Here is a 27223-nt window from a genome sequence, read left to right as displayed (position 1 = left end):
GTGCAGCATACAAGCTAACACAGCACTACTGGAAAGGGAAGCGCTGCGTTTCAGCCTTGGTCTGCCATGTTTTGTAGTTAACAATATGTTTTATCTGGAGTCTAGAATTATTCCGCTTGAATCCAGATTTAAGCAACTTATTGCCCTGACCTTCCTGAAGGTTTACAATGTATCCCTCTCCCATGTACAAACCTTTTCATCAATTCTCCCAATTTATATTTCAGAACAGGTTGTCGACGTTACCGAGAGCCGCAAATAGTTTGTCTTCGGGGGCTGTTATCAAAACTTCAAGTTCATCTACCGAGCCTGAGTTCTCCAAAATCTAATTCGTTCAAGGTAAAATTGATTTTTGATGATGTTTTTCCAAAATACACAAAGCTTCTTCCTGCGCACATGCTTGCATGGTCTCCTTCAATAGCATCTTACAGTCGATTTCCGCATCACTTGTTTTTTTTTTCTACGGTCGTAACACAAAATTTAGAGAAGGGCGGTGTTGCTATTTTTTTCAAATCACCTTAACTGGTCTCCGTCTCGCTGACTACACTGCTGTATTCCTTGCTGAATTTCTGGCAGTTGGGTCCACAGAAATCTAAACTAATAGTTGTTACAGATGTGCTTTCGGTGTGTACACATTTAACTTCTTATAATCGGTCGCACCTGTTGAGTATATTTTCGTATTTTGTCCCAGACAATTTGTCTAACGTCTGCTTTGTCCGGAACATAGTGGAATCTTTTTAGATGAATCAGCTGACTCGCTCGCATCGTCGTCATTAAATGGTCCGATCTTAAATGTTCTTCCTCATTTCCCTTTTCTAACAGGAGCTAGATTTAAACGCCTCTTATTGTTGAATTTTAATGAATCCTCCATACATTCCGCAGATGATTTTCTACATCTAAAATTTCGCTGGAACAGGAATAAATGCCTTTGACGCCATTGCGAGGTAACGTTATCAAGCTTCCGCTGTAGAGATCCCCGCCTAAATTTTTACCTTGATAGATCTGCTTTATCCATATCTGACCTTTGCCCCCTCGTGTAATGAACCAGAAACTATTGACCATCTCTTTCTTTCTTGCCGCCGCTTCTGCTTCCTCAGCAGAATTTTCATCATATTTCCAACTAGTAGACTTGGTCTAGCACTTACAACACCAAACATTTCGTCTTTTGGTTCCTGCCAAGCAGGCACGAGCTATCGTTCGATGCTTGCTGCTCTGCACAAGTTCATTGAAGCATCAGGAAGGTTACGCTGCTAGGGTACCGACTGTGGGACATCTTTTAATTACATTTTACATTTTTAATTACAAATACCCAAGAAAGTGGATGGGGAAACAGCGCCGCGGTAGCTCAATCGGTAGAGCATCGCACGCGAAATGCGAAGGTTGTGGGTTCGGTTCCCACCTGCGGCAAGTTGTTTTTTCATCCACTTTAATTTCCATTAATTCATCGTTTCTTTATTTCATTTATTAAACACAAGTAATTTCCCCTATGTTGTCCTTGGTGTCAGTGTTTGTTGGCTTCTCATGATATGACTAATAAAAATCGGGACCCTCGGTTAACCCCCTCTCTCCTCGTGTATATATATATATATTGATAAGGAACACTGGGGGAGGCGGGCGGGGGCAGAACGAATGAGAATGGAAACAAAAAAAGAGAGGGTGCGAAGTGAGCCCCAGCACCCCACTGGCAGATCGAAAATTTAGAGGACGCTTAAGCTTCGCCTTTAAGGGTAGAACGCGATGGCAATCGATATCCCTGACTGCTTCTCACGCTTTCTGGAAACCGCAGCTTTCTTGCGGATGAGCGGAGGCGAGCGCCATTTGGATGGTTTTGTTGCATGGCTTCGAGCAGGCCGCTTCGCTTTATGAATGGTGGAAGCACTGGAAAAGGGGTGTGTGTTTGAGTTTCCACGCAGTAGAATTATGTTCTCTGGTACATTCAAATTACACTCCGACGCTATCATGTCTGTAGGTTGTGTTTAGGTTGTATTTTAAAGTTTTTCTGACGCATTTTTACTTTGAGGAATTCAATTAGTTGAGTAACGCCTCTGCGCCAAGCGGAGGGCCTGCGTGCTTGGGGTTCGGAATGATTTTTTGCGCAACGACGTACGACGCCGACACCGAATTTCTGCGATACGGGGCCCTTAACGCTATCGCGTTACAACTCGGCACCTATGATTTCAACAGCGGCGCAGCAGCACAGTCCGTGCTCTGCTACGACTAACCACGGCGACGCGGGCTTTTTGCCCCGGACAAGGTGGCGGCGACCAGCTTCACTTTGGGTAATCCACCTCCACACCAGAAGATTTAGTGTATAGCCTCTTCAACACACACACAAACACATACATACATACATTCATACATAAATACATACATACATACTCCCGTGACACCGAGCGCTTTAAACTTGTAGCGTTACTTTCATAACCACTATAGGAAGTAGAAACAAAACGCACAGGAGGATATTGTGTTGCTTCCAATCTATGAATACGAACTTCTGGCATTCGGGTTCCAGACCAGAGAACCATATTCAAGGGCCTTATAACGTAAAACTCTTCCAATAAGTTTTTATTCCAATCTGCTGACGTCAAATTGACTGAGCAGGGTTGACCCAACAGACCAATCAAACGCTCTCCTCGTTTGCTTGAAAAACGAATAACGTTACCTACGCTGAGCGGCTAGTCTTATCTAATTGGCTGACAAGACGCAAGGAGCACGCTCAAGTGTAGAGGGATTCGATGGGGCCGAGCCACCGCACTGAACATCGATAACCGGATGAAGAGGGTGGTGTCGATTTCTGCGATTGGTCCACTTTCCTTTACTTAGTTTGTTGTGGCTGGTCGAAAATCGCGGCGGTATGCAACGGAAGGTTAAGAACGCCGCTAAAACGGACCCTCAGCAAAGAAGAGTTGGCAGAGCGAAGTCGTAAACGTGCAGGAAGTGCTCGAAAACGTTACACGGGCATGCAAAAAGGTTTATTGCACACAAATAAACTCATGCTCTCCGGCAAGTGCGAGTAGCCAGTGCCTGAGCGATCGGCGGCCGCCATGTTTTATTCCTTTCGGAAAGGGGCAGCCTGCGGCTATTCAGAAGAAAATTCAGTTTTGTTCGGCATTTAATGCGTCTTTAACGCGTAGGCGTTACTTTGACGCGGTGAGTTTTTGCGGTTTTGTGACGTCCCGTTACTGTCAGGTAAAGTGGGTGCAGCCCGAAAAGTTTTCATCAATAGCCGTGGATTAATGGCGAAAAGGCGTCGAATCAGAAATAAATAATTTTCTTTTGTTCGGCCAAATCATGCATAATCAGTGTGTACACGTCATATCAGATGGTAGCTATTGCGGCTTTCGTGACGTCGCGTGACAAACAAGTGAAGTAGGGACGGTCCAAAAAAGTTTGTGACCAATCGTGTAGGGCTGATTGCAGAATTGGAATAGAAAAATTTGGGATAGTTTTACGTTATAGCGCCCCAAGTATCGTACGCACGTCAGAAAAATATAGAAGTTGTTTCGCGTCAACTGGGGCTTTCTTAAAAAAAATATGTAAATAACTTTTAGGACACGTCAAGCTTTTAAGGAGATGTACCACACCTGTTTGTCCACGCAAGTTCTGACGAGAGAGAAAACACCGTTGTATATTGCAATATTTTGCAAGGTTAATCAATTATGCCGCATTTGATCAACCTTGCAAAATATTGCGATATACCAGGGTGTTTTAATCAAATTTCTAGCATTTCATTAACCGCTTCAAGAAAGCTTCGCTTCACATACGTTTCCAGATGTGAATATTTTCTTTTAATATTTTCAATCAGGTTGTTCCTTGCCGCCAAGGGTACGGAGATGGAAAGCATTTTTTACTGCCGGTGCAGCAAATCGCTCGCCTCTCCATTTTATGCGTTTGCTCAGTGGTGCCCTATGTTTCCGAGTTTGCACGCCAGTGCCAGTGTATGGGAGCTTTTTTTTTCTCTTTCTTTGATCCCTTATTATCAGTTGAACCTGCAGTAGCATGTCCAGCCCTTCGCACGGCTAACTTCTCAAGTTGTCTTTCTTAGCTTCACGGTCGTATTTGGAGCCCGCAGTGGCACCAATCTGGGCCCTGGCATTTCTGATTCGGTTCTCAATCTTCGTAATATATAAAAAGTACCTTTTATGGCGTTCATAGCATTCTCAATACTAGTAGGAGAAAGGAGTGCAAGGCCAGACGATGTTGTAGAGCTTGTCCTAAAGCAATATTAAGACACTACGGGGCTATAATCTTTCGTAAATCGCTCGATTCGTCGACATTTACGCGCATATGGAGAACAGCTATGCAGTACAATACACTAAAATACAATGCAGTAGAACATGCTACATTACAATACAATTTATTTCCCTCAATACATTAGGATGGAGGAGGCGGGGGAAAATGCAAAAGCGCTTGACGAGTTTCCTACCTCCTCTACAGCAAGCAATGGCCGGGGACCATTGACATTCCCGCTGGGAATAATAAAGTAAATCTTGTTGAACTTGCTAATAATTATTATTCCACTGTTTATCGCGCGTAACAGTCAATTCATTACCAACTACAGACACATTTCCTTAATGTCTACTTGACGAAAATTCCTAAAACACATTACACACGAACGCCTCAATGAACTTATTTGACGAAGATCAACATAGTTAGTTCTTGCTCCAAAATGATGGCAACCGAACGGTGTCAGTTGCGACTTCCTTTGGGTCTGGTGCCTTGGCCCTCGGTGGGTTCTGGTGGCTGCTGGGTCGACAAGCCCCCCCCCCCCCCAATAACGCGGAGGAAACGTCAGGCCACGACGCTGTGGGGCCTCGGACGGAGCGGAGCGTAGGCAAGAGGTCTCAGGCTCAAACGAGAGCCAGATTTAATCTAGGAATGACAGCAACCACCAGGAGTGCCTGCCACCACAAGCGGGAGCCCGCCCGTCTCGGCCGCTACGACAGTGGTGATGCCTTAACGGCGGTGCTGGCTACGGAGTGCCGACTCGCCTTGTAAAGCGTTCCAACCTTTGTCCCGGTGAACCAGCTGTTTCGTGGCTCAAATTATAGATGGCGTTACAAATTGTTACTCGCACCCAGCGCTGCGTCGCCTGCAGGAGCCCATGCGCAGCGAGGCGTGTAGCAAGGCGAAGTGGGCTTTCTGTTCTTTGGCTAAGTCGCTTGTTGTAAAACTATGCGCACGTTTCCGCTGTTGCCCACGTCACGCCGTGCTCCACCAGGCCATCGAGTGCCGCTAGTCACCTGCCGTTGTCCCCGGATATTTCGTTGCTTTTTAGCTGCATGAACATTTATTACACTCGGTTCCAATGTCATGGTAGCGGCTGTTAATACAATCCCATTTTGTAAATCGGTATGTTTTTACTGAAGCTATATTTGTTAAGGTTCAACTCAAATTAAAAGCCATAAAGAACTGCCTCGCATTTATGGGCGCTCACTATATCTTTAAGTCAAAATATGATATATGGCTTCGCTTACTTGTAAGCGTTTTCGTTTTGTGTCTGCGTTCATGAAGTGTAATTTACGTGCATGCTTCAGCTTGTGTTGCCGCTTGGTTCAATGAATGAATGAATGAATAAATGAATGTGTTTTGTTTAGTGGCACAAGGGCCAGGTATGGCCAAAGAGCGCCAAGAGAGTGTTAGTGATATCGCGGTGGAATGATGAGTTCTGTGAAGTTGATGTGACGCGGCTGTAAAGAGGCCTAAAAATAGTCGCTGTAAAGTGCGTAAAATCTACGTGCAATAAGATTATGGCGATGACTAATGACGAGTACTATGAGCCTTACACTGCAATGCGGAAGAATGATATGATATACAGAACATATAAGATGCAAAAATTAGCTACAACACAACTGCCTCACCAGAGCCCTTGAAACACAAGGGCCTGGAGGCATGTACTATACAGTACGACTATCACAGCGGCATCCTCTGAAGAGAGGAAGCACTACGAATGTATGGGACTAATAACATTCTAATACCACATCTGTGAGGAAACCTAGGACTGTGTCTGTATTAAAAAACGGTTCTGGACCGAGAAACATTACAGGATGAAGAGGAATGTGCTGCCGGTAAGCTAAGCAAAAATATCTCTTTCTCTGAGATTCCGCTTCCCGACACTCCAGGGGGACGCGGAGGACGGTCAGCTTCTCTCCGCATCAACCACAGGTTCGAGGGTCATTTCCCGTGGGTAGAAAATTATGGGTGCCAAATGTGTGCACTATACGCAGAAGACAGAATAGGACATATGTTCGGCGCGATGTTGTAGCAGAGGGCTAGAATCCTAACTGTGGCATTATCACGTGAAGCTTATTATTTGTTTCTGCGTCCCACGTGCGTTGCCAGTGATTTCGCCGTTTCTTTCGTAAGAAAGGCCTCAGATCTGTGAGAGGCACATCAGCGGAAGGGTTAACAGCTTGCGATGCGATTGAAGTGGCCCTCTCGTCCGCCAGAACGTTACCCTCAATGTTCCTATGGCCAGGCACCCAGCATGTAATGATATGCTGATTAGATATGTACGCTTTACACAAGACGGAATAGAGTTCATTAAATGCTGTAATTTTGATGTGTATAGAGTGACATCAAGGCTTTCACGACGCTTAGGGGGCCTGTATATATTGTTGATTTTTCAAGTTTTTATTCTCTTATATGCTTCACAGCAGACAGTAACGCGCAGGCCTCGGCCATAAAGATACTTGTTTCCGGATGCAGTACATCGGATTCTGAGAAGGATCAGCCGACGGCTGCATAGGATACCCCGGCATTTGACTTCGAAGCGTCTGTGTAGAAGTCTGCGCAGGAGTGCTTCTGCTGGAGTTATAGGAAACGCATTCGGATTTCGATTTCTGCTGCGTGTTTTGTTACTTCTAGAAAGGATATGTCACATTCTACCACCTGCCACTCCCAAGGTGGTAACAGCTTGGTTGGATGCATTAAGCGAAGCTCGAGGAGTGGGACATGCTTTTCATCACAAACTCCCTCACACGAAGCGAGAAAGGTTGTCTTACAGAGGGACGATTACAGAAAGGTGTAGCACACGTCATATCGTTAGCAGTGCTAAAACATGGATGTTTATGATTGGAGTGTATTTTCAGGAAATATGTGAGGCTGATGTAAGTTCTCTGCAGATGGAATCACCATTCATTTGATTCCGCGTACAAGTTTTCAATAGGGCTTGTCCTGAAAGCGCCAGTGGCTACGCGGATACCTAGATGGTGGACAGGATCTAGAACCTTTAGTGCGCTCGGAGCGGCAGAGTTATATACGACGGCACTATAGTCCAGTCGTGATCGAATTAGGCTCTTATAAACATTCATCAGACATTTCCTGTCGCTACCCCATGTTGTGTGGGATAGAATTTTAAGTAAGTTGATTGTCCGTAGACATGTTTCTTTATTATATTTAATGTGGTGAATGAAAGTAAGCTTCGAGTCAAGCATAATACCTAGAAATTTGTGTTCTTTGTTGATAGGTATTTGATGTCCACACAGTTGAACACAATGATCTAGAACCAGGCCTCTCTTTCTAGTAAAATGAACACAAGAACTTTTGTGGGGGTTGATTTTAAATCCGTTTTTGTCGGTCCACTTGGACAACTTGTTCAAGCCCTGCTGTACCTGTCTCTTGCATACCGCGTGGTTACAGGATTTGAAGCCGATTTGAATGTCGTCCACGAAGACGGAATAAAAAATGGCAGGTGGTAATGAAGCACGAAGCGTGTTCATCTTCCCGATAAAGAGCGTACAACTAAGCACGCCTCCCTGGGGTACACCTGTTTCTTGTGTGAAAAGTCGCGACAATACGTTGCCGATTTTCACGCGGAAGATAAGATTCAACAAATAGCTTTCAATTATTTTCAGCATATTTCCACAGATGCCCATTCCTCACAAGTCTCGCAAGATCCCGTAACTCCATGTTGTGTATACGCCTTCTCCATATCGAGGAATATTGATAAGAAAAACTGTTTATGTATAAATGCATCGCGGATACATCCTTCAATGCGTACAAGATGATCTGTTGTGGACCGGCCTTCTCTGAAGCCACACTGATAGGGATCAAGTATGTTGTTGAGTTCAAGGAAATGTATGAGTCCGCGATTAATCATTTTTTCAAAAAGCTTACACAGGCAGCTTGTAAGAGCTATCAGGCGATAACTTGCCGCCATGGATAGGTATTTCCACTGCTTCAAAACAGGGACCACAATCGCTCCTTTCTATGTGTATGGAAGGTATCCGGCAGCCCAAATAGTGTTGAAGAGTGCGAGTTGTGTAACTTGTGTGTCACTGCATCAGTTTTGGTCATGTCATACATGACCCGGTCAGGTCCCGGTGCAGTGCCCTTGCATGAGATCAAGGCAGCTCTCAACTCGGCAATGCTGAATGGTCGGTTATATGCTTCGTCGTGTCTGCATTTACGTACGAATGGCTTCAGTTCTTCTATTTCTTTGTATTTAAGGAAAGATTGAGAATAGTGGATTGTGCTCGACACGTGCTCAAAGTGTTCCCCAAGAGTGTCTGCCTGGTCTTGCAGGGTGTTCCCTTGGTCGTTCACCAGAGGCAACGAATGGATTTGTTGCCTTTTTAGCTTTCTCAAGCCATTCCACACTATTGCCTCCTGCGTGTATGAATTAATGTCGCAGAGGAACCTCACCCAGCTTTCCCTCTTTGCCTGACGTCGTGTTCGCCTTCCCGGGGATTTAATTTTTTTAAACTGGATTAGATTTTCGGCATTGGGCGATCTGCGCAAAACAACCCATGCCTTGTTCTGTCTCTTTCGCGCCTCTCTACAGTCTTCGTTCCACCAGGGAACACGTCTTCTAAGTGAACCACCATTTGTCTGCGGGATAAACTTTTCGTCTGCATCAGTAATAAAAGCGGTAAAATATGCGATGGCATCATTTATAGTAAGATTATTTATAAAATCTGGTGGTAAATAAGATGATTCTTTAAAATGCTCCCAATCCGCCGATGCTAAGTCCATCGAGGAATATGTGGAGGGTTCTCATGCAAAGTTATCAGGTTTAATGTTACAGGAAAGTGGTCACTTCCATACAATTTATTGATCACGGACCATTCTATGTGAGGCATAAGAGAAGAAGAACCGATTGCTAGATCTATCGCTGAATATGTGTTGTGTTGGACACTGTAATACGTCGGCTCCTTCTTACTGAACAGGCAGGCACTAGAGAGCAGAAAAAACTTTTCAATCAATCGGCCTCAGGCGTCGCATCGCGGATCTCCCCACATCGTGTTGTGGGCGTTAAAATCATCTGCGAGTATGTAGGGTTCAGGAAGCTGATTAATTAGTTTATGGAAAACGGTTTTTATCAGGAGATAGTTAGAAGGTATGTATATAGAGCACACAGTCACAAGTTTGTTAAAAATAATTGCCCCAACTGACACTGCCTCAAGGGGCGTCTGGAGGGCGATCTGTTGACAAGCTACAGACTTGTCCGCAACTATTGCAACACCGCCAGAGGCATTAGCCTCGTTGCGATCTTTACGATAGATTGTGTATTGACGAAGAAAGTTTGTGTGTGTGGGTTTCAGATGCCTCTCTTGAACACACAGCAGCCTTGGATTATGTTTGCGTAGTAGTTCTCTAATGTCGTCGAGGTTATGTAGAAGTCCTCGTACATTTCACTGTCGTATGTGTATTTACATTATGATGAATGTTTTGGGTGCTGTGCGTTTAAGAGATTGAAATTAGTTCACGGGCCCTTTGGAGACGCCGTGACGGGATTTTTTTTTTTTTTTTTTTTTTGAGCGGTCGAAAGATGCTCGCCGCTCCTTAGGCGCTGGTGGCCCGTCTTACTGGTCGTTGTGTCCATCGCCTCTTGCGAGGCGCTAGACACGTGCTCACCCGAGCGCTTTGTTGGACGTGAAGGCCTCGGCACGTTGGACGAGACCTTTGAGACCACCTGCCCGGAGGTAGATGGCCCCTTCTGCTGGGGTGGCGGAGCAGCGCTAGCTGCAACCGCTGCGGGGGCAGATGGCGTAACTGCCGACTGACTGCTTGTGGGTCGGACAGCCGCCGGAAGCCTTTATGTCGCTGCCTCCTGACGCGCCACATCGGCAAAAGTGTTGTTGGGCAGGTAGGATACCCGCCTGCATGCCTCTTTGAAACTTATATTTGCCATTGCTTTAATTGTTACAATTTCATTTTCTTTTTTCCATGATCGCACGACCGCGAGTTTGCGGCGTGCTCCCCATCACAGTTTACACAGTGGAGAGAGTTCTCGCAAGCTTTAGAGGTGTGGTCACCGGCACTACATTTCGCACAAGTTTGACGGCCTCGGCAGCTCTGCGAACTGGGGCCGAAACGCTGGCACTTGAAACATCTGAGGGGATTTGGCACGTATGGCCTAATACAGAGCTTAATGTACCCGGCCTCGACGTACTCGGGCAGGGCACTTGAACCAAAGGTGAGTATTAGGGGCTTGGTTTCAATTTCTTTGCCATCCCGCCTCATCTTAATTCTCTTGACATAGATAACATTCTGCTCACTGAAGCCCTCCAAGAGCTCTGCCTCTGTCAGCAGGACCAAATAATCATCAGAGACAACGCCGCGGGTGGTGTTCAGAGTGCGGTGTGGAGTTACTCTCAATGGAACATCCCCAAATGACACTAGACTGGGCAACTTTTCGTATTGTTTCTGATCATGCAACTCTAAGAGGAGATCACCACTTGCCATCCTTGATGCCTTGTAGCCTGGCCCAAGGGTATCAGTTAAAGACTTGGAAACTAAGAAAGCGGAGATTATTCGTACTTGCTTGTCTGATTTTTCTGAGTGAATGAGATGATATTGTGGGAAGTTCGGCCTTTGACGTCCAAAGAACTGGAACACATCTTCGGTGCGCACTCTTTTCTGAGGGCTGTCAGGAAGGGGAGGGAAGGAACTAGCCATAGACAAATGTAATTTTCGGCAATAACGCCAGCCGCCTACCGTGGAGCCCTACAAGGGGACGCTACAGGGACTTTAAAAACAGGTCCTGGAGACGCCTGCTGTACGTTATCACTAGAACCAAATATGGAATAACCTACGTTGGCTATTCACACAAGGTTAACCCTTGCTGCCTGGAAAAATTGGAAGTAAGAGGAAGCTAGGAAACGACAGGAAAGACGAAGGCCAAAGGGAGAGAGAGACAGGAAAAGGCAACTACTGATTTCCCTCGGGTGGGTCAGTCCGAGGGTGCCGTCTAGGGGAAGCCGAGGCCAAAGGGGTGTGTTGTCTCCGCCGGGGGGCCTTAATGGTCCCAACACCCAGCATCAGCTCAACGCCCAGGATCCCCCTTTCCCCGGACACGCCTAAGCCGCGCACGGTTAAACGCGGGAGGTTCCAATTCTCGTGTGCTCGGGTACGTGGTGTCGCAACACACCAAACACCTGCTGACACAGACGCCAATTCGGGGCCGCATGGTTCAGCCGACATGCTATACATCATACGAGTCCTGTGAGCAAGCTCACATCTGTAGCTAAAATTTTTCAACTGTTTTCGCCACACACTACGCCGCCTAATTCGGCGACGGGTGGCCGCACTGACCGAAAATTAGTAATGGCGCGCCACAGCACCTTAGATTCATCGGCAAAAATTTTGTTTGATTCTGGGACGCTGCATAAAAGAACTGCAATTTTATTCGCGTAACGGTCACGACTGTAGCAGCGGGACTGACATTCACCCCAAAAAAACCGTTCGTATTCCTTTCTACTTGCGTATTGGCTTAGTGCCCGCGACCACCGTCACAAACCATTGTGCCGCTGCTGCTCCCTTCAAAAACGGCGTGCTGTTGTCGCCTTCATTTCCGCTAGTAGAACGGCGAGGGCTAAGTTCGGCGACACACCAATATATTTTACTCATGGAAATAGGCTAATCGTATCTTTACTGGTTGCAGTCGCAATCGACAAACGCGCCGATACCGATTCAAGCGGCGACAGCGGCAAAAGCGCACTTTCCGGCGACTTAATATTTTGAAAGCTGAAAGCACTCTCGACAGGTTCAGCGCTCGACATGACCGCCGTGCGACGCGCATATTTGGCGCCAATACACCGAGAACAAATGGTGTGGCAAGGCCGAAAATGTGACGAAGTGGCAGAAATTCACCAGTGACCGAAGCAAATATGTCCTCCGTCTCTATTGCTGTTCACGCTTCACGTTAAGGGCGCGGAAACCCGACTGGAAAGTAGTGAATTAAGGTTTGATTTGTCCTACCTGCATGATGGACGAATGGTGCAGCAGAAGAGCCCCGGACTGATGTATGCGGCGGACGACATAGTGCCACTAACGGACAATGCAAGATACTTAGAGACACTTGCGAATACGTGTGGCAACGCAGCGAACGATCTAACCCTTAATTTTGGCACAGATGAATATGGAATTATGATCTTTATCGAAGAGACGAGTGAGTACTCAGTCCCGGTCCAACTGCAAGTCGTCCCACACATTCGAGTCTGTGTCGCAGTTCTTGTAGTTCACGACGATCGAGCGTCTTCCCTCTGCTCTTCCACATTTTAATAGATAGAACTAAGCGATTCCCGGCCTCTCGGCGGGACGTTGCTGCAAGGGCGGGCAGCTGCTCGTGCCTGCATGCTCTCGATTCAGGTGGCGCTCGATGGCGGCGGGTGCGTACCAGCCCCAAGTGGGTGGTGTGCAGTCTGCTCACTGTAAGATGTCTGTAGCCACCTACACTATACTGTCACAAACGTGATGGTTAATGGTTCTTGTCTCTCTCTCTGCGCACCGCCGTCGCACAGCAACTACGGTGCGCAGGAGCGCGTCCACCGTGCCACCGGACCTGCCAGGCTGTTTGGCAATCCCACCCTCGTCTGTTGCGCGGGGAGCTTTTGTCTTTCCCCTGCGTGACGCTTCCCGGAAGGCAACTGGAAGCCGGGACGGTTCGAGGTCGTCGACCCTCGTCACGGAAAATGCGGCTTGCTGCACAGGAACGCCGGTCAAGACGACCCGTCCCTTCCACCGGAGCGCTTTCTAGGCGAAGAGGCAACGCCCGACGGAGGCAGCCATCGAAGAATAGAGCCCGTGGAGTGTCCCCATTGGCCGAACATGACGCCACTGGCACGGGCCCTACGATTGGATGACAGTGAAAGACACCTTTTCTGGCTTGGCGATTGGATCAAAATGACACCTGCATAGGCTCGACGACTGGCTGAAAATAACGTGACCCCGACAGACTGAAGGGGCTATAACCAAAGGAACCACCGGAAAAGAGAGAGACGTTCTTCTTGCCGCAGGCCCCAGCGTTCGATTTGTTTCTGGCCGTCGATGGCATTTTACTGTCTTGCGTCCTTCTATTTCTGCGCATAATGTAAATAAATTTTCATTTCTCTAAGTCCCCCTCAACGTCGGTATACCCCTGCACTCAAATGCAAGATCAGATAACTTCCTGCGCGGTATTCCTCCGTCTGCTGCCTCTAAATTCTACATTTACGACTAATTTCGCTCAGGTGGCCCACTTTATTGCTTTGTGCAAATGTGAATAGTTCTACAAGATACAAAAGAAAACGCGTGTAAAGGGTCGTTCAGTGCCTTGTTTAATGGGTTTGTCATCTTCATCATCACCATCAGCCTATTTTATTTCCACTGCAGAACGAAGGCCTCTCCCTGCGATTTCCAATTACCCTTGTCCTGCGCCAAGCGGTTCCACCTGGCACCTGCGAATGTCTTAATTTCATCACCCCACCTAGTCTTCTGCCGTCCTCGACAGCGCTTCCCTTCTCTTGGCACCCATCCTGTAACCCTAATGGTCCACCGGTCATATAACCTACGCCACACATGACCTGCCCAGCTCCATCTTTCTCTCTTAGTGTCAATGAGAATATCGGCTATCCCCGTCTGCTCTCTGATCCGCACCGCTCTTTTCCTGTCTCTTAACGTTACGCCTAACATTCTTCGTTGCGTCGCTCTTTGCGCGGTCCTTAGCTTGTTTTCAAGCTTCTTTTCAGTCTCCAAGTCTCTGCCCCATATGTCAGCACTCGTAAAATGCACTGATTGTATACCTTCCTTTTCAGTAATAATGGTAAGCTTCCAGTAAGGAGCTTACAATGTCTGCCGTATGCACTTCAACCCATTTTTATTATTCTGCGAACTTCCCTCTCATGATCAGGGTGCCCTGCGAGTAATTGATCTAGGTAAACGTACTCCTTCACAGACTTTAGAGGCTGGCTGGCCATATTGAACTATTGTTCCCTTGCCCGGCTATTTATCATTACCTACGTCTTCTGCATATTAATCAACCACACTCTTACTCTCTCTCTGTTAAGGTCTTCACTCATTTGTTGTAACTCGTCCCCTGTGTTGCCGAACAGCGCAATATGTCATCTGCAAATGGAAGGTTGCTGAGATATTCGCCGTTAATCCTCACTCCTAAGTTTTCTCAGTTTAATAACATGAATACTTCTTCCAAACACGCCGTGAATAGCATTGGAGAGACTGTGTCTCCGTGTCGGACGCCTTTATACGTGTCTTCCTACTTGTGGAAAATTAAGGTAGCTTTGGAATCTGTAGATATTTTCCAAGATATTCGCGTAAGCGTCCTGTACTCCATCATTACGTAATGCCTCTATGACTGCTACTATCTCTACTGAATCAAACGCCTTTTCTTAATTCGTGAAAGCTATATAGAGAGGCTGATTGTACTCTATAGATTTCGCGATTACCTGATCGATGACATGGACGTGATCCATTGTAAAGTGTCCCTTCCTGAAACCAGCCTGCTCCCTTGGTAGACTAAAGTCCAGTGTTGCCCTTATTCTTTGCGATTTATCTTGGTGAAACCACTGTAATGAAAACAAACGCCCCTCAGATGGGCAATTCATCAACGACGCACAACATGTTGCAAGCTGATACCTTTTTAACACCCCGAAAGGCGCAGTGAACACTGGAGGGTTCGAGCGTATGGCATATTCATTGGCCTTTGTAAGCACGGGCATGAGTGGTGGCGGCGATCTCAAGAGCTCGCGCCGGTATCGCGGCAAGCATGTCCAGTGCCAAGCTGACGACTTCGGGCGTCCAAGCACTGTCGATAGCTCGCCGGTCCGACTTGTCCGGGTTCAAGATCATCCTCATGATCTCTAGCAAGGGACACTCGGGAGTGGTGCCGCCAAGCGTGAACCCGGAGTGTGCGAGGTCGACGAACGAGTAGTTGGAAGCCTTCGAGAAGAGCGGCCAGGGACTCCCGTCCTCCAGGCTTGGGAGAGACCTGCGGGCCACAATCACCGCCGTTACCATCGTCGGCCTAAATAAAAGGGACCCTATAGAAGCCAGTGTGATCAACAATGCACCGATACAAAATTACTCGCAATAAAAGGTAACGCACGAGAGAGAAGTTAGACCGAGCGCGAACTGTAAACCTGCACTCACTCATCCCAAGGCGTGAACATTTTGCCGAGTTGACGTAACGAATGCGCTGCCTTGATTGCACGAACATATTTTTCGACACTCTAATGCCGGAACGCCGTTACACGTCAAGGAAACATTGAACAAGTACTTCACCTTTATTCTGGCTAAGGAGACACCATTTGTGCAAGGAAGCAATGAAATGTTCCAGTAAAAGCCTATATGCTTAGAATAGCAATTAACTGCTTCGTTAACTATCTACTAATCGAAACTCAGTCCACGTTATCAAAAACGCTACTGTAGGCTATGCGTTAGGTTCGGACGCCTAAATCGAAATCTTGAAGCATCAAACTCAACGTAGGAAGAATGATACGTCGGCCATTACATGAAGGGTTAAACAGGCGTGCTAAAGATCAAGGAACCCTGTATCGCTTCCGATATATTTCTTTGTGTATGAAGTTAGCGCTCTGTCGTGTTTGTTTCTTCCCGTTGGCTGTCTATTATGGCGCCTAATTTTGTATTTTCCTGTGGAAATCCCCAAAGGAAACCAATTGTCTTCGTTAAAAACAGTGGCTGAATAAGGGAAAACCCTCCTTGGCGCTTTCCTTTGAAGAAGGGCACATCCAACGAAATCTTGATTTTATTCGGAAGAGTCTATGTCCCTTTTACCCCCCGGGGCAAGAATATTAATGGCACATTTGTAAGGCCGCTTTCTAGAGCTATAGAGAACTCTCGCAGTGCGGTTCCCATTCGGCTGGTCCCGTCAGGGCGCCGCTCTCCCACTCGAAACCTGGGAGTGCGAACGAGATCACCGAGATCCGCCCGAAACTCGATCACGCGACTATGCAGATTGCACTAGAAGCGGCTAGAAGGTTCGGCTTAGGCGCGGTTTTCCTCGCTCCCATGTGGACAAGGCTCCAGATCGCTGCAAACCGGGTTGGAGCGTGCTAGGAATTTCATTCGAATAAGTGGGTGAGAATGTGTAAGGATTAGTTTTGGTCTTTGAGAACAGTGGCGGAGGAGCTCCCAGGATGGTTCAAGAAAGAGCGACCAGAAATGAACGTAACGTGTAAGCAGGCGTCGTCCAACCAAGGGGCTCAGTTTTCCCGGACATAATGAAGTAAGCAACACAGATATGCTCTGTAGATTTCATATACAAGTCCTTAGAAATTGACTTTCAACGCCCGGGTTGCGGGAAATGCCGTGGCGGATGGCTTGGGACAAATTTCGGCAGTCAGGGGTTCCAACACGCGCACCTAGGCCTAGCGCTCACTGTATATGAATGTGCATATTGTATTGTAGACTACCCGTTCTGCCAATTTTCAGAGTGAAAGAGAGAGACGCTGATGAACTCGGTGATTTGCGCTGAATCGGTTTCAGCTGAGACTTTCCCGTTGTGTGTGTGTGTGTATATATATATATATATATATATATATATATATATCTATATATATATATATATTTGTTGTTAAACCCATGTGCGTTTGATGTGGCGCATCCAAGACAGAAGACAACGACGTTGTGCTGGCTACCTGAAGCTCAATAAGCACTCGCCTGATTGAGACCGTCGTGACTATCTATACCTGGCCTCTGAATAAAGATCTTTCGTGGGTGTAACAATATGTATGCACTGAGGACCAGATCCTCGTGTTACAAAAGGGAACCGCCAGAAATGTAAGCGCGTTCCTTATGGTTCAATATTTCGCATAGTGGGCCAGCCTTGCTCAGAATTGAAAGCCGAGACTCCAACCCGCGACCTCGTGCGCACAGCCACAGTAGCCATGAACAGCCACTGTTAGGCGCACAGCCACGAACAGTGGCCACTGTTCAACTGCGGAACGGAACGTGCGGAGTACTTTCCTAAAACTCTGGTACGCTGATATTACAAGCAAGTCAGCAAACATTAACGATCGAAACCTTAATGAAGTCTGAACATCGCGTGTCGGGCCGCACGTGTACGCACAACGCGGGCACCGAATGGTTATGGCTGTGCCTCAGAACAGGAGGTCCCTTGCTTAATTTCCGGCTATGACGGCCGTATTCCAACGCGAGCCAAGCGGAATGCAAAGACATGAGTGTGTCGAGCTTTGGATGGACGTTAAAGACCTCAAAGCACTGACCCCGAACCTTCCTCCTGCGACGTGTGGGTTGCGGACGTTAAACCCAACGAACCAGTTGGTAAAGGAACCCCAGATTATTTTGCAGCAAGTTCCCAAACCACTCACCCGTCTTTTGCGAAGCTGGACACCATCGTGATCATGCGGTAGGACATCGCCCTGTCTTCGTCAGTAGCCAAGTGCGGGTAGGTGTACGGGAGCCCAAACAGCATTGGCACATCGTCTCCGTGCGTCGCATTTTCTCCGGAAAACGGGGAAAAAGAAGGTCTGGGCGTGTACTGCAAGTAGTACACATTCTTTCCCAGGGTGGCCAAACTTTTCCCGAAGGAAGCAACGGGACAACGGAACATGGTGTCACCGATAACCTGTATCCAACCGCGGTGGTTGGGGGCTTCAAGGTCGTACACGGTCTTCAAGAAAGGAATGAGCAACTCCATCACAGAGTCCGACGCGTCGCCGAACAAATAAGGAAAAGTTTGTTTCAGCACTTGCGCCGTGATCTTTTTTTGCGTACCTGCTATGTCTGGCATGAGCATTTGAAAGAAGGCCTCCCCTTCCATCGCCACGTTGGAGATCAGTGTGTCCCGCGCTCGGGCCGCTACGAACCGCCGCTCGAGAGAGTCCATCTTGCCAGGAAATAGGGGCGCCTCGAAGGATGGCATGAAAAACAGAGAAATATTCTTGGTGGCCTTCAAGATATCCGGCGCGCTCCGGTTTCGGAGGCAGTGCACAGCGTCGGCGACGCGCGCCGACTGGCAGCCGGCGTTGGAGGCCAGGCGCGAGAAGCTCCATCGCGCGTCGGGTCCCTCGTTCCGGGGCAGCGGAACGTACGCCGAGCCGCTCATGAGAAACGCCCTGCGGTACGGGCCGTACTGCGACATTATCGGGCTCGCCATCAACATGGAGGACGCGATGGCGCCGGCGCTCTGTCCGGCGATTAGTATGCGGTCGCGGTCGCCGCCGAACCAGTGGACGTTTTCCCGAAGCCAGCGGAGCGCCAGAAGCTGGTCGTACAGCCCCATGTTGCCCGCAACTTCACGGCCCGTTCCCGAGTTGAGGAAGCCGAAGGACGTCACCCGGTAGTTAGGCGTGACGACGAGCACGTCTCCCAAGCCTGCCACGAAGCGGCCGTCGTAGAAGTCGAAGCTGTTGCCTCCGCCCACGAAGGAGCCACCGAAGAGCCAGAAGACGACGGCGCGGTGGTTTTCGCCGCCCAACAGGTCGGTCACGCATTTGCCGGGCACCCAGACGTTGATGTGCAGGCAGTCTTCGGTGGTGTTCGAGGCGTCGATGACGTAAGTGCGACCATAATGCGTGTCCGACTGGGCGCAGGGGGGTCGTTTGTACGTGGCGTTGAACAGGTCGTGCCAGGGCTGGGCGCATCGGGGCTCAGCGAACCGCCCGTCTCCGGTCGTCGAGGCGCCGAACGGGATGCCGTAGAAGGCGACGGAGTTGTACGATGTGCCGTTGATCTTGAACTGAAGTAGGCTTCCCTTGGCGTAACCGTTCGGCGTCCTCGCGATGAGGCAGCCTCTTGGTGCTTTAGTGCCAGATCTTGAAACGACTGGTAGGAGCACAAAGACCGCCAAGGCAGTGATGAGGCAGCCGCTCAGCAAGGCAGCTACTACCCTGAAACAACAAAATTAAATCAGCCGAATGGTAGCGAACTATATAAAAATGGCGAGGACACTATCAATGCGCAGTATTAATGCTAAAGATGCGTCCTAATGCTTTCTGAAGCAGTTTTACATGTAAAAGTAAACAAAACAAATAAAGTCGCAGTTTGGCCTTAGAGCCGAAGCATCGATTGCGATAGCAAATTAATAGACTGCTATACGAAGTAAGGATAGTAGCTTTATCGGTCGTATAAACTTGGCAACAATCGCTTACTAACTAAATTAGCAAGCATAGCGGCAGCGCGCTCAGGAAGCTTCAACACATCACATTCTATGACCGCAGACAGCAGCTGTAATATTGAGACTTGCAGGGCGTACATAGGCAAAGGGACCCAAACAACGACGACGACAAGCGCTAACTTCCAACTGAAGTTTTATTTGGAATAACAAGCATATATAGCCAAGACACCAAGAGAAAAAACGCCGCCTCGAAAACAAGTTGGTTATATATGCTTGTTATTTGACATAAAAGTTCATTTAGAAGTCAGCGCTTGTCTGCGTCGTTCTTTCGGTCCCTTTGTCTATGTACGCTCTGTAAGTCAACATCCTTGCAATATAATACCAACTAGCCCTCACCCAAACCCTGCTCTCTCTAATGTCTCACAGACTTGAGAATATTTGAACAAAATAAATAAACAAATTAACAAACACAGTAGTGGGTCAGGTGCAACACTACTGCAACTCTCTGCAATAGTTGGCAGAAAGCCTCCGGACCAGTGCGCTAAGATCTAGGTAGATTTGTACCTTTTAAAAAATCAAGCGTTTCCCGCGCCCTCAGAGAAGCGGTTGAAGTGAAGATCAAGCCGACATGAGAAGTCGGCGCCCCACAAGAAAGAACACGCAACGGATTTCGGAGACAAACGGGCTTCAGCCACGGTGGCGTACCTTGAGGAGAGCAATAGGCAAGCTTTAATGCATAAGGATGTGTTCAAGGAAAGTAGCTAGAAAGTCTCCGGCTACTCCACCGCTCCGGCTACTTCCACCGGAGGTCTATTCGTGCGGCTGTAACTAACGCGGGGTAGGATGCGCTCCATATGTAGACATGTGTTCCTACCATCATATATGTTACATACGTTACATATTGCCACCTGCAGTAGTGAGGACAGTGCAGAAGAAGAGGGAGGGAAGGCCAAGACGGAAGAAGTGCGCGTACTAACCCCGCCCGCTCGATAGCTTGGTCCCACCGCCGTTGTTTTTCAGAAAGCCAGCTGTCCCCATTAAACGCCTCCAGTCCTCTTTGGAGACACGTGACAAACTGGTGGAGGTGCTGGGTATTTCTCACTCATGCCGCATACTTCTTCTGGGAGGGGAACCACCAGCCCAGTGCCAATAGAGAGACCCGTCCATTGGGCCAGCCGCTGGTCAGGGGACTGCTTCCAGAAGACAACACAGCGATTCTAACCACCTCAACTGGTATGGACAGCGCGATGACCGACCCGGTAGACAATTCAGAACCCATGGGTTCCAAAGTCGTTCCATGACGACGTATTCGAAGACGTCGAAAATTGTATGGCCGAGTACAATGTCTCTGTTTGCTAGGAGGACGGCTCGCGTATGTGGTTCTAAAACCGTGAGGAGCAACTGACGTCGTGGCATGAGTTCCGCCGTCAGCTACAGTCATGGCGCGTTCACCTGAGGCATTCGGCGTCTGGAGCGTCGCCCAATTCGGCGGAACCCAGTTCGGCGGCGGCGAGATCCGCCGGAACAGCCCCTTCCGCGCCGATCGCTCCCGGACCGATTTTTGCGGCAGCTGCCGCCGGATTGCCTCGCCGCGAACCAATCGGAGCGCGTCTCAGCAATTCGAAAGATGGCGGCCAAGCCCAACGCTCTCGTCATATCGCAGTCTTCGAACGCGTCGCGACATCGGAAATGCTCATCGAATTGGTGCGTAACCGCCCCGTCCTTTTCGACAAGTACCACGCGAAGCACAAGATATAAGCGACCTGACAAGGTGGCGTGACCAATCTACGCGCGCCCTTGCAAAGCAGGACGAACCCAGCAACGCCGGTGGCGTCGTCTCTTCGGCGAATGCTTCTGCGCGTCACGCATCGCCAGAAAGGTGCTTGCCAACAGGCCTAGCAGTACGGCCTCTTCTTGCTCAGGGTTCATCATTGCCTTTTCAAGCAATGGTGGAAACGCGCAAAATTAACCCACGAACTCGACGCGAACGGAGACAATTGCGCAATTTCGAGCTGCGCGAACATCCGGGATATACCGCGCTTGGTTGGAGGTTAGCACTTTATGGGGCAGATGGCGCTGTATCTCGTTCCGGCGGCGCGGTGCGCAAACAATGTGAACGACACGATTTTCGGCGGCTGGAGAATTCCATTCTCTGTAGACGCCGGATTCCTCAGTGTGAACGGGCCATCAGTTTGAGATTAGGGACGTGACCTCGCTGTTATTTTGTAGCCCAGTTTAGGCGACTACAGCAAAGCGTAGGACGAGCCCACACCTACTGTATCGGCCAATAACCGGAAATGAGGCACGCATATGGGTTCCGCGAAGAGGGGACGCGGGCAACACTCACGCGTGAAGAGAAAGCGGATTAGTAGCTGCACTTTAGAAAAGGCACTAGAACTGGACCCCCGCTCGGAACAAAAGGGTAGAAGGCGCGAGCCGAAGGGGAGCGTTCGGGGAGACGAGCGTGGGGGGGTGCTTGAGGTCACCGTCACCGCTAATGCCCATGCACTCCCCAAATGTCCCGTCGACGGTCACGGAAATTGGGCGACGCGACGCTGCCCAGCCGGTATGATGTTTGGCATCCGCGTGCGCCTGCTAAGGATTACCGTGAAAATGGCGGTAGCTTTACCACTTAGCCGGCTACGGCAGAGGAATGCTTTTGTGTGCGATTGTCATCGGGTCCCAATTATGCTGTTTGTATTTCAAGCGAACCGGCACACAGCTGCACGGGAGACAGATTTCTCAGTACTGGCAGGGTAGCCCGCTGTGCGGCCGATATGCAGTTAATAGTCCGCGATTTCACGGAACATTCTCGGCAGCTTGCATGGCGGCCGGTTGTAGGTGAAAAGAGGGAAGACGTCAGGGGCCGATACTCGCAGCCCAACGTAGGGGAGAGGGAGGTGGCATGTGTGTTTGAGAATCCTATCCCCTGGCGCGTTCTAAAGAGTGCCACTGTTTCCACCAATGCTGTGTGCGGCACGAAGGTGGTTGCGCTATTGGTTACAATGATGTGAACTCGCATGTGTGATTGGCTGGTTTGCGAATCCTTTGTACAACTGAGGGCTTAAAAAGTCATGTTTGGTTGTGTGGAGAGAGAGCGGAGCTTCGGGCTTGGGCTCGGACAGACGCTTCGGCGTTTGAATAAAACGTAACTTCGTCGGACAACGGCTCTTCGCGCTGCCACCGTGCACTCGAATCATCGAGGGGCGCCGACTTCGGACCTTCAACACCTTCCCTCCTTGACTAGCATTGAAGCTACGAGAGGACAAAGGAAAAGGAAATTAACTGCTACTAAACACACCCACACCAGTGCTGATCGCCGCGAACGAGCGATCCAGCTTCCCAATGAAAGTGTCACCGCATTTGTCGAAGACGTGACGCGCCTCTTCAGACGAGGAGACACTGGAATGTCCGCGCACAAGAAGTTCCGTCACCCGATAAGAGGAGTGAAGGAGCAGCTCTTCGATGGTCTTGTGCGGAGCCCTCCGAAGACTGTCGCCGAATTTTTGTCTCAGGCTGTAAGTATGGAGAAGATGCTTCTGCAGCGATCGAACTTCTACGAGCTCAATTAAGCGCAACATCCGCTTCAGTTATGTTCACATTGACCGGAAGCAACAATCACAACCTCCAAGAACTCATCTGCACCGTCGTGCGGGAAGAAATGCAGATTTACGGCACGTCACAACCTACGGTGAGCTCCATTGCCAATGTTGTAAAAGATTAAATACACCAAGCGCTCCGCTCGCCTGCACCGACTGAACACCGCCGTGCGACCTACGCAGAAGCCCTGAGACTCCCTGCTTCGTCGCCCCCAGTGTTTCTTCACGCTGCTCAGCCGGTTGGACTTTCACCAGCCCAACCGGTGCAATACATCGCAGAACGACGCACGCATCCAGCGTTTCCGCCTGCCGCTCCTCATGTTATGCTTCAGCCGGAGCAGCCAGTGCATTACGCAGACGATCGACGCATGACGCCTCGGACGTCGGATGTTTGGCGCACACCGGACCGCCGTTCTCTGTGCTTCCACTGCGGGAGGCAGATCGTTTGTGCCGCCAGTGCCCATACCGACGTCTCGGGTTGCTGGGATTTTCCGCTTACTAGTCACCACCCCGACCTGGCCAACGACTCCAAGATATTGAACATTATCTGGCTCAACAACGCGCTTCTTCCTTCTTGGCCTTCCATCCCTCTTCTTTTGCATTGTCCCCATTACTGCAGGTGGCAATATATATATATATATATATATATATATATATATATATATATATATATATATATATGCGGCAACATGCGGTAGATGCGGCAACAGGGAGGTATGCACTGGGAACTTGCTGTCCAGTGTGACAGCGCAGATAAGGGCGTCATTACTTTTCGAAGCTTGCGACAAGGTTCTTCCGTAACTACGGAAACGGCGGCGCCTGTGTTGACTAATGCCAGTGTGACGATTCCTTCTACAGATACTTCGATTACGTTCGTCGGAAGAGAGCGAGGCCTTGTGTGGTTCGACTGGAACGCAGCAGTTCTCGCCTCTTCAACTGCGGTAGCTAGTTTTCCTGCTTCGATAGGGCCGGACGCCGCCGCATGGGGGAAAGTGAGCGGCGACGAGGAGATGGCGAGCGACGAACACGGGCAGAAGGAATAACGTTGGTTGCAGACGGCAAGTGCGAGTCATTTGGTGGCGAGAAGGACGAAAGCTGGCGAAACGCAGGAGCGGACAGGTTGGTCATTACCTTGAAGCCATAAGCGACGGAGACAATGCCGTACCACGTGACCAGGGATTCCACAGAAGAAGCACACGGGGCGATTGTCGGATGTACGCCAGGGTCCCGTTCCAGCTGGTGATCTGGTGGTGTACACTGGAGGGATTGGACGTGGCGGTGCAGCAAATGATGGTGCTGAAAAAGTAGCTGGAGGTGGTCGTGCTGCAACCTTGGCGTAGCTTAGAGGTACAGGCAATGGTTGCGCTGCATGAGGGGATTGAATAGCTTCGGACACTTAATTGTTCCTGGAGCATCTGACGCAACGTAGGAGCCAAGGAAGGCGTAGGCCCTGGGACGGCGGTGAGTAGGGATCGCTGGCGGGCGACTTCAGAGCGTATAAATTCCTTGATTTCGCCGAGGAGATGGTCGTTATTAGTCACAGCGGCTAAACTTGCAATGGAAGTTTCGGGGATCGAAAAAAAAAAAAATTAAATTATGGGGTTTTACGTGCCAAAACCACTTTCTGATTATGAGGCACGCCGTAGTGGAGGACTCCGGAAATTTCGACCGCCTGGGGTTCTTTAACGTGCACCTAAATCTAAGTACACGAGTGTTTTCGCATTTCGCCCCCATCGAAATGCGGCCGCCGTGGCCGGGATTCGATCCCGCGACCTCGTGCTCAGCAGCCCAACACCATAGCCACTGAGCAACCACGGCGGGTATTTCGGGGATCGAAGAACGTCGAGTGAGTAGACGTTGCCTCCTGAGTTCGTCGTAGCTTTGACAAAGTTCAGCGACTTCGACCACGGTCCGCGGGCTTTTGGAGAGGAGCATTTGGAATGCGTCGTCTGCGATGGCCTTGATTACGTGACGGATCTTGTCAGACTCAGTCATCGATGGATCGACGTGCTTGCAAAGGTCCACAACGTCTTCTATGTACTTGAAGTTTTCACCGGGTTCCTGGGAACGGCTGCGCAATCGCTCTTCGTCACGGAGCTTCCGCACCTCAAGGCGTCCGAAGACTTGCGTAATGCGCGCCTTGAAATCTGGCCAGGTGCTGAGGTCGGATTCATGGTTCTGGTACCACACGCTATCGACACCCGTGAGATATAAGTTCACGTAACTGAACTTCGCAGCATCGTCTCATTTATTGTGGACACTCACCCGCTCATATATCCACAGCCAATCTTCTACGTCGTATTCGTCGGAACCGTTGAAGATGGGAGGATCGTGTGAACGCACTGAGCCAGGATAAATCAATGTTGGCGATGCCGGAGGTATTTGGCTGGCGTCGTAAGGCATGATGGCGGCAGTGTCCGATTACGTAGTTCCAGGGTGGTTGGGGAAGTACTACCCAGCACAGCTCCACCAACTATGCAACGTGGTTAATTGAGCACCAAGAAATGCGACCGCCTCAGTCGAGCGTCAGACACCGAGAGCGCGAGCCCCTCTTCGTCGGCGGGCCGATGATGCTAGTGCGTCCATAGGGCACGCCAGTCTTCCTCGCTACAACATATATGTATATATATATATATATAGAACTTGAGTGGTGCTACAAGGTAAACAGAACAAGTATTTAATTTCGACAGTTTCAATCGGTGGACCGATCTTTATCAGGGTTTACAATAAAATGGCAGTTCGGCCCTGGTAGTGAAGACACCAGACCGGGTGCCCGGTCGTTCTTACAACCGAGATGCATGTAAGAACGACCGGGCACCCGGTCTGGTGTCTTCACTACCAGGGCCGAACTGCCATTTTTTTGTAAACCCTGATGAAGATCGGTCCACCGATCGAAACTGTCGAAATTAAATACTTGTTCTCTTTACCTTGTAGCACCACTCAAGTTCTTTACGTTTGAAAGGTAGCCTGAAGAATCCCTCTTTGCCTACTACACACACACATATATATATATATATATATATATATATATATAGATAGATATATATTTGTGTGTGTGTGTGTGTGTGTGTGTGTGTGTGGAGAGAGAGAGTAATGGGAGTGTTTATTAGTCTCGTGCCCATTCTCCCAAGATAACGTGATAGGTGACGCCATCAGGAAAAAATTACGAACGCTTCTCGTACCGGAAAGTGGAGGCAAGCGAAGCTTGTCCTACGTGCACCGGACCAGCGTCACGGCATCTGACCTTCATCACAAGAAAGGCAAGACAGACTATGGAACTTGTCGGATAGTACGGGAGTATGCGTTGCAGCAACTACTATTTCCTGCAGCCCACGCCTCCATCGCCAAGAGAGCGTTTGCTGCCCTTCTCGACTTTTTTGTCGAAACTCAACTGAGAGCGCGGCTATAAGCCCCGCATTGCTTCTTCTTTTTCAACCCTCTTGCCTTTTTTTTTCTTTTTTTTTTTCTCCGCTCTCTTTCATTCTCTCTTAATCTTTTCCTTCCCACTTCCCCTACCCTGTGCAGTGCTGTTGAGGTGTCCTCCTTTGAGAGACAGTTACGGCACTGCACTTCTCTCTTCCCTTCACCCTTATAATCACTACACACACACTACACACACACACGCCTCTTAAAACAAAGAAACTAACAAAAAATAAAACACAATAAGAATCCAATCAAACATCGCCAAGACGCGTCCACTTGCGTCAGAGACGCATGTGTGCAAGGTTAGCGACTGGTAAGAATGCTTACGCAAGTCCCAGTGGGCAGCTTTTGCAGTAGTTTTAACCGTGCGCGTAGACGACCCCGTCTGTTAAATCGGCTAAATTACGTTTGTCTCCACGAGGGAGGCGACCGCCGGAGGAAGAATCCGCCTGGAGGTGGAAAAGAGAATCACCGCGTTCGCATCCTTTCCACGTCTGCTTCGACGCCGCGGTGCTCATGGTGCATTTTCGAGGCGTTTCTTCTTTGCATGTGTAGCGGTATGCGGGTTCACTGTGGCCCGCCACAGATGTTCCACCGTCTAGATCAATGTAGCGACCGCATTCGCGCCCTTTCCGTTTGTGCTTCGACGCCGCAATGCACGTTCGGAGCGTCCATACGCTTGCGCGTTACCCTCGTTCATGAAGTGAAACGCCACTGCAACTTTTTTATTCAGTGGTCATAGCCTCGAGCGATCGCCTTCTGTGATACTGTTACCTTTGCAAAGTTTCGCGCGACTCGGCTACGGACACAATGAAAGTAGCCGGCCCAAAACATTCTTGGCACGGTGCGAAGATGGCGAGCTTCGAACGCCCAGAGAAAAGGCGAC

At 49.2% G+C, this 27223-nt stretch overlaps 1 protein-coding gene across 1 annotated transcript; it reads right to left on the bottom strand.

Moving 5' to 3' along the window:
• Positions 1-14910: 14910 nt before the first annotated feature.
• Positions 14911-20594, bottom strand: LOC140213965 (acetylcholinesterase-1-like). Its single transcript, XM_072285159.1, has 3 exons — positions 20431-20594; positions 17568-19088; positions 14911-15205 (listed from the first exon to the last, which is right to left on the bottom strand). Exons 1-3 carry the CDS (start codon positions 20592-20594, stop codon positions 14911-14913), a joined length of 1980 nt encoding a protein of 659 aa, XP_072141260.1.
• Positions 20595-27223: the final 6629 nt, after the last annotated feature.

This window comes from Dermacentor andersoni, chromosome 11 (genome assembly GCF_023375885.2).
Source record: "Dermacentor andersoni chromosome 11, qqDerAnde1_hic_scaffold, whole genome shotgun sequence".
NCBI classification, from domain to species: Eukaryota; Metazoa; Arthropoda; class Arachnida; order Ixodida; family Ixodidae; genus Dermacentor; species Dermacentor andersoni.
This window is presented reverse-complemented; position numbering and strand designations above follow the sequence as displayed.

Excerpts from the sequence above, each read along its gene's own strand:
- LOC140213965 (XM_072285159.1), bottom strand. The coding sequence starts at position 20,594 with ATGGGTTCTGAATTGTCTACCGGGTCGGTCATCGCGCTGTCCATACCA. Across the intron at positions 19,089-20,430 it reads TGGTTCCCCTCCCAGAAGAA|GGTAGTAGCTGCCTTGCTGA; the intron begins GTATGCGGCATG and ends TTGTTGTTTCAG. Across the intron at positions 15,206-17,567 it reads TCCAGCTTCGCAAAAGACGG|GTCTCTCCCAAGCCTGGAGG; the intron begins GTGAGTGGTTTG and ends TGTGGCCCGCAG.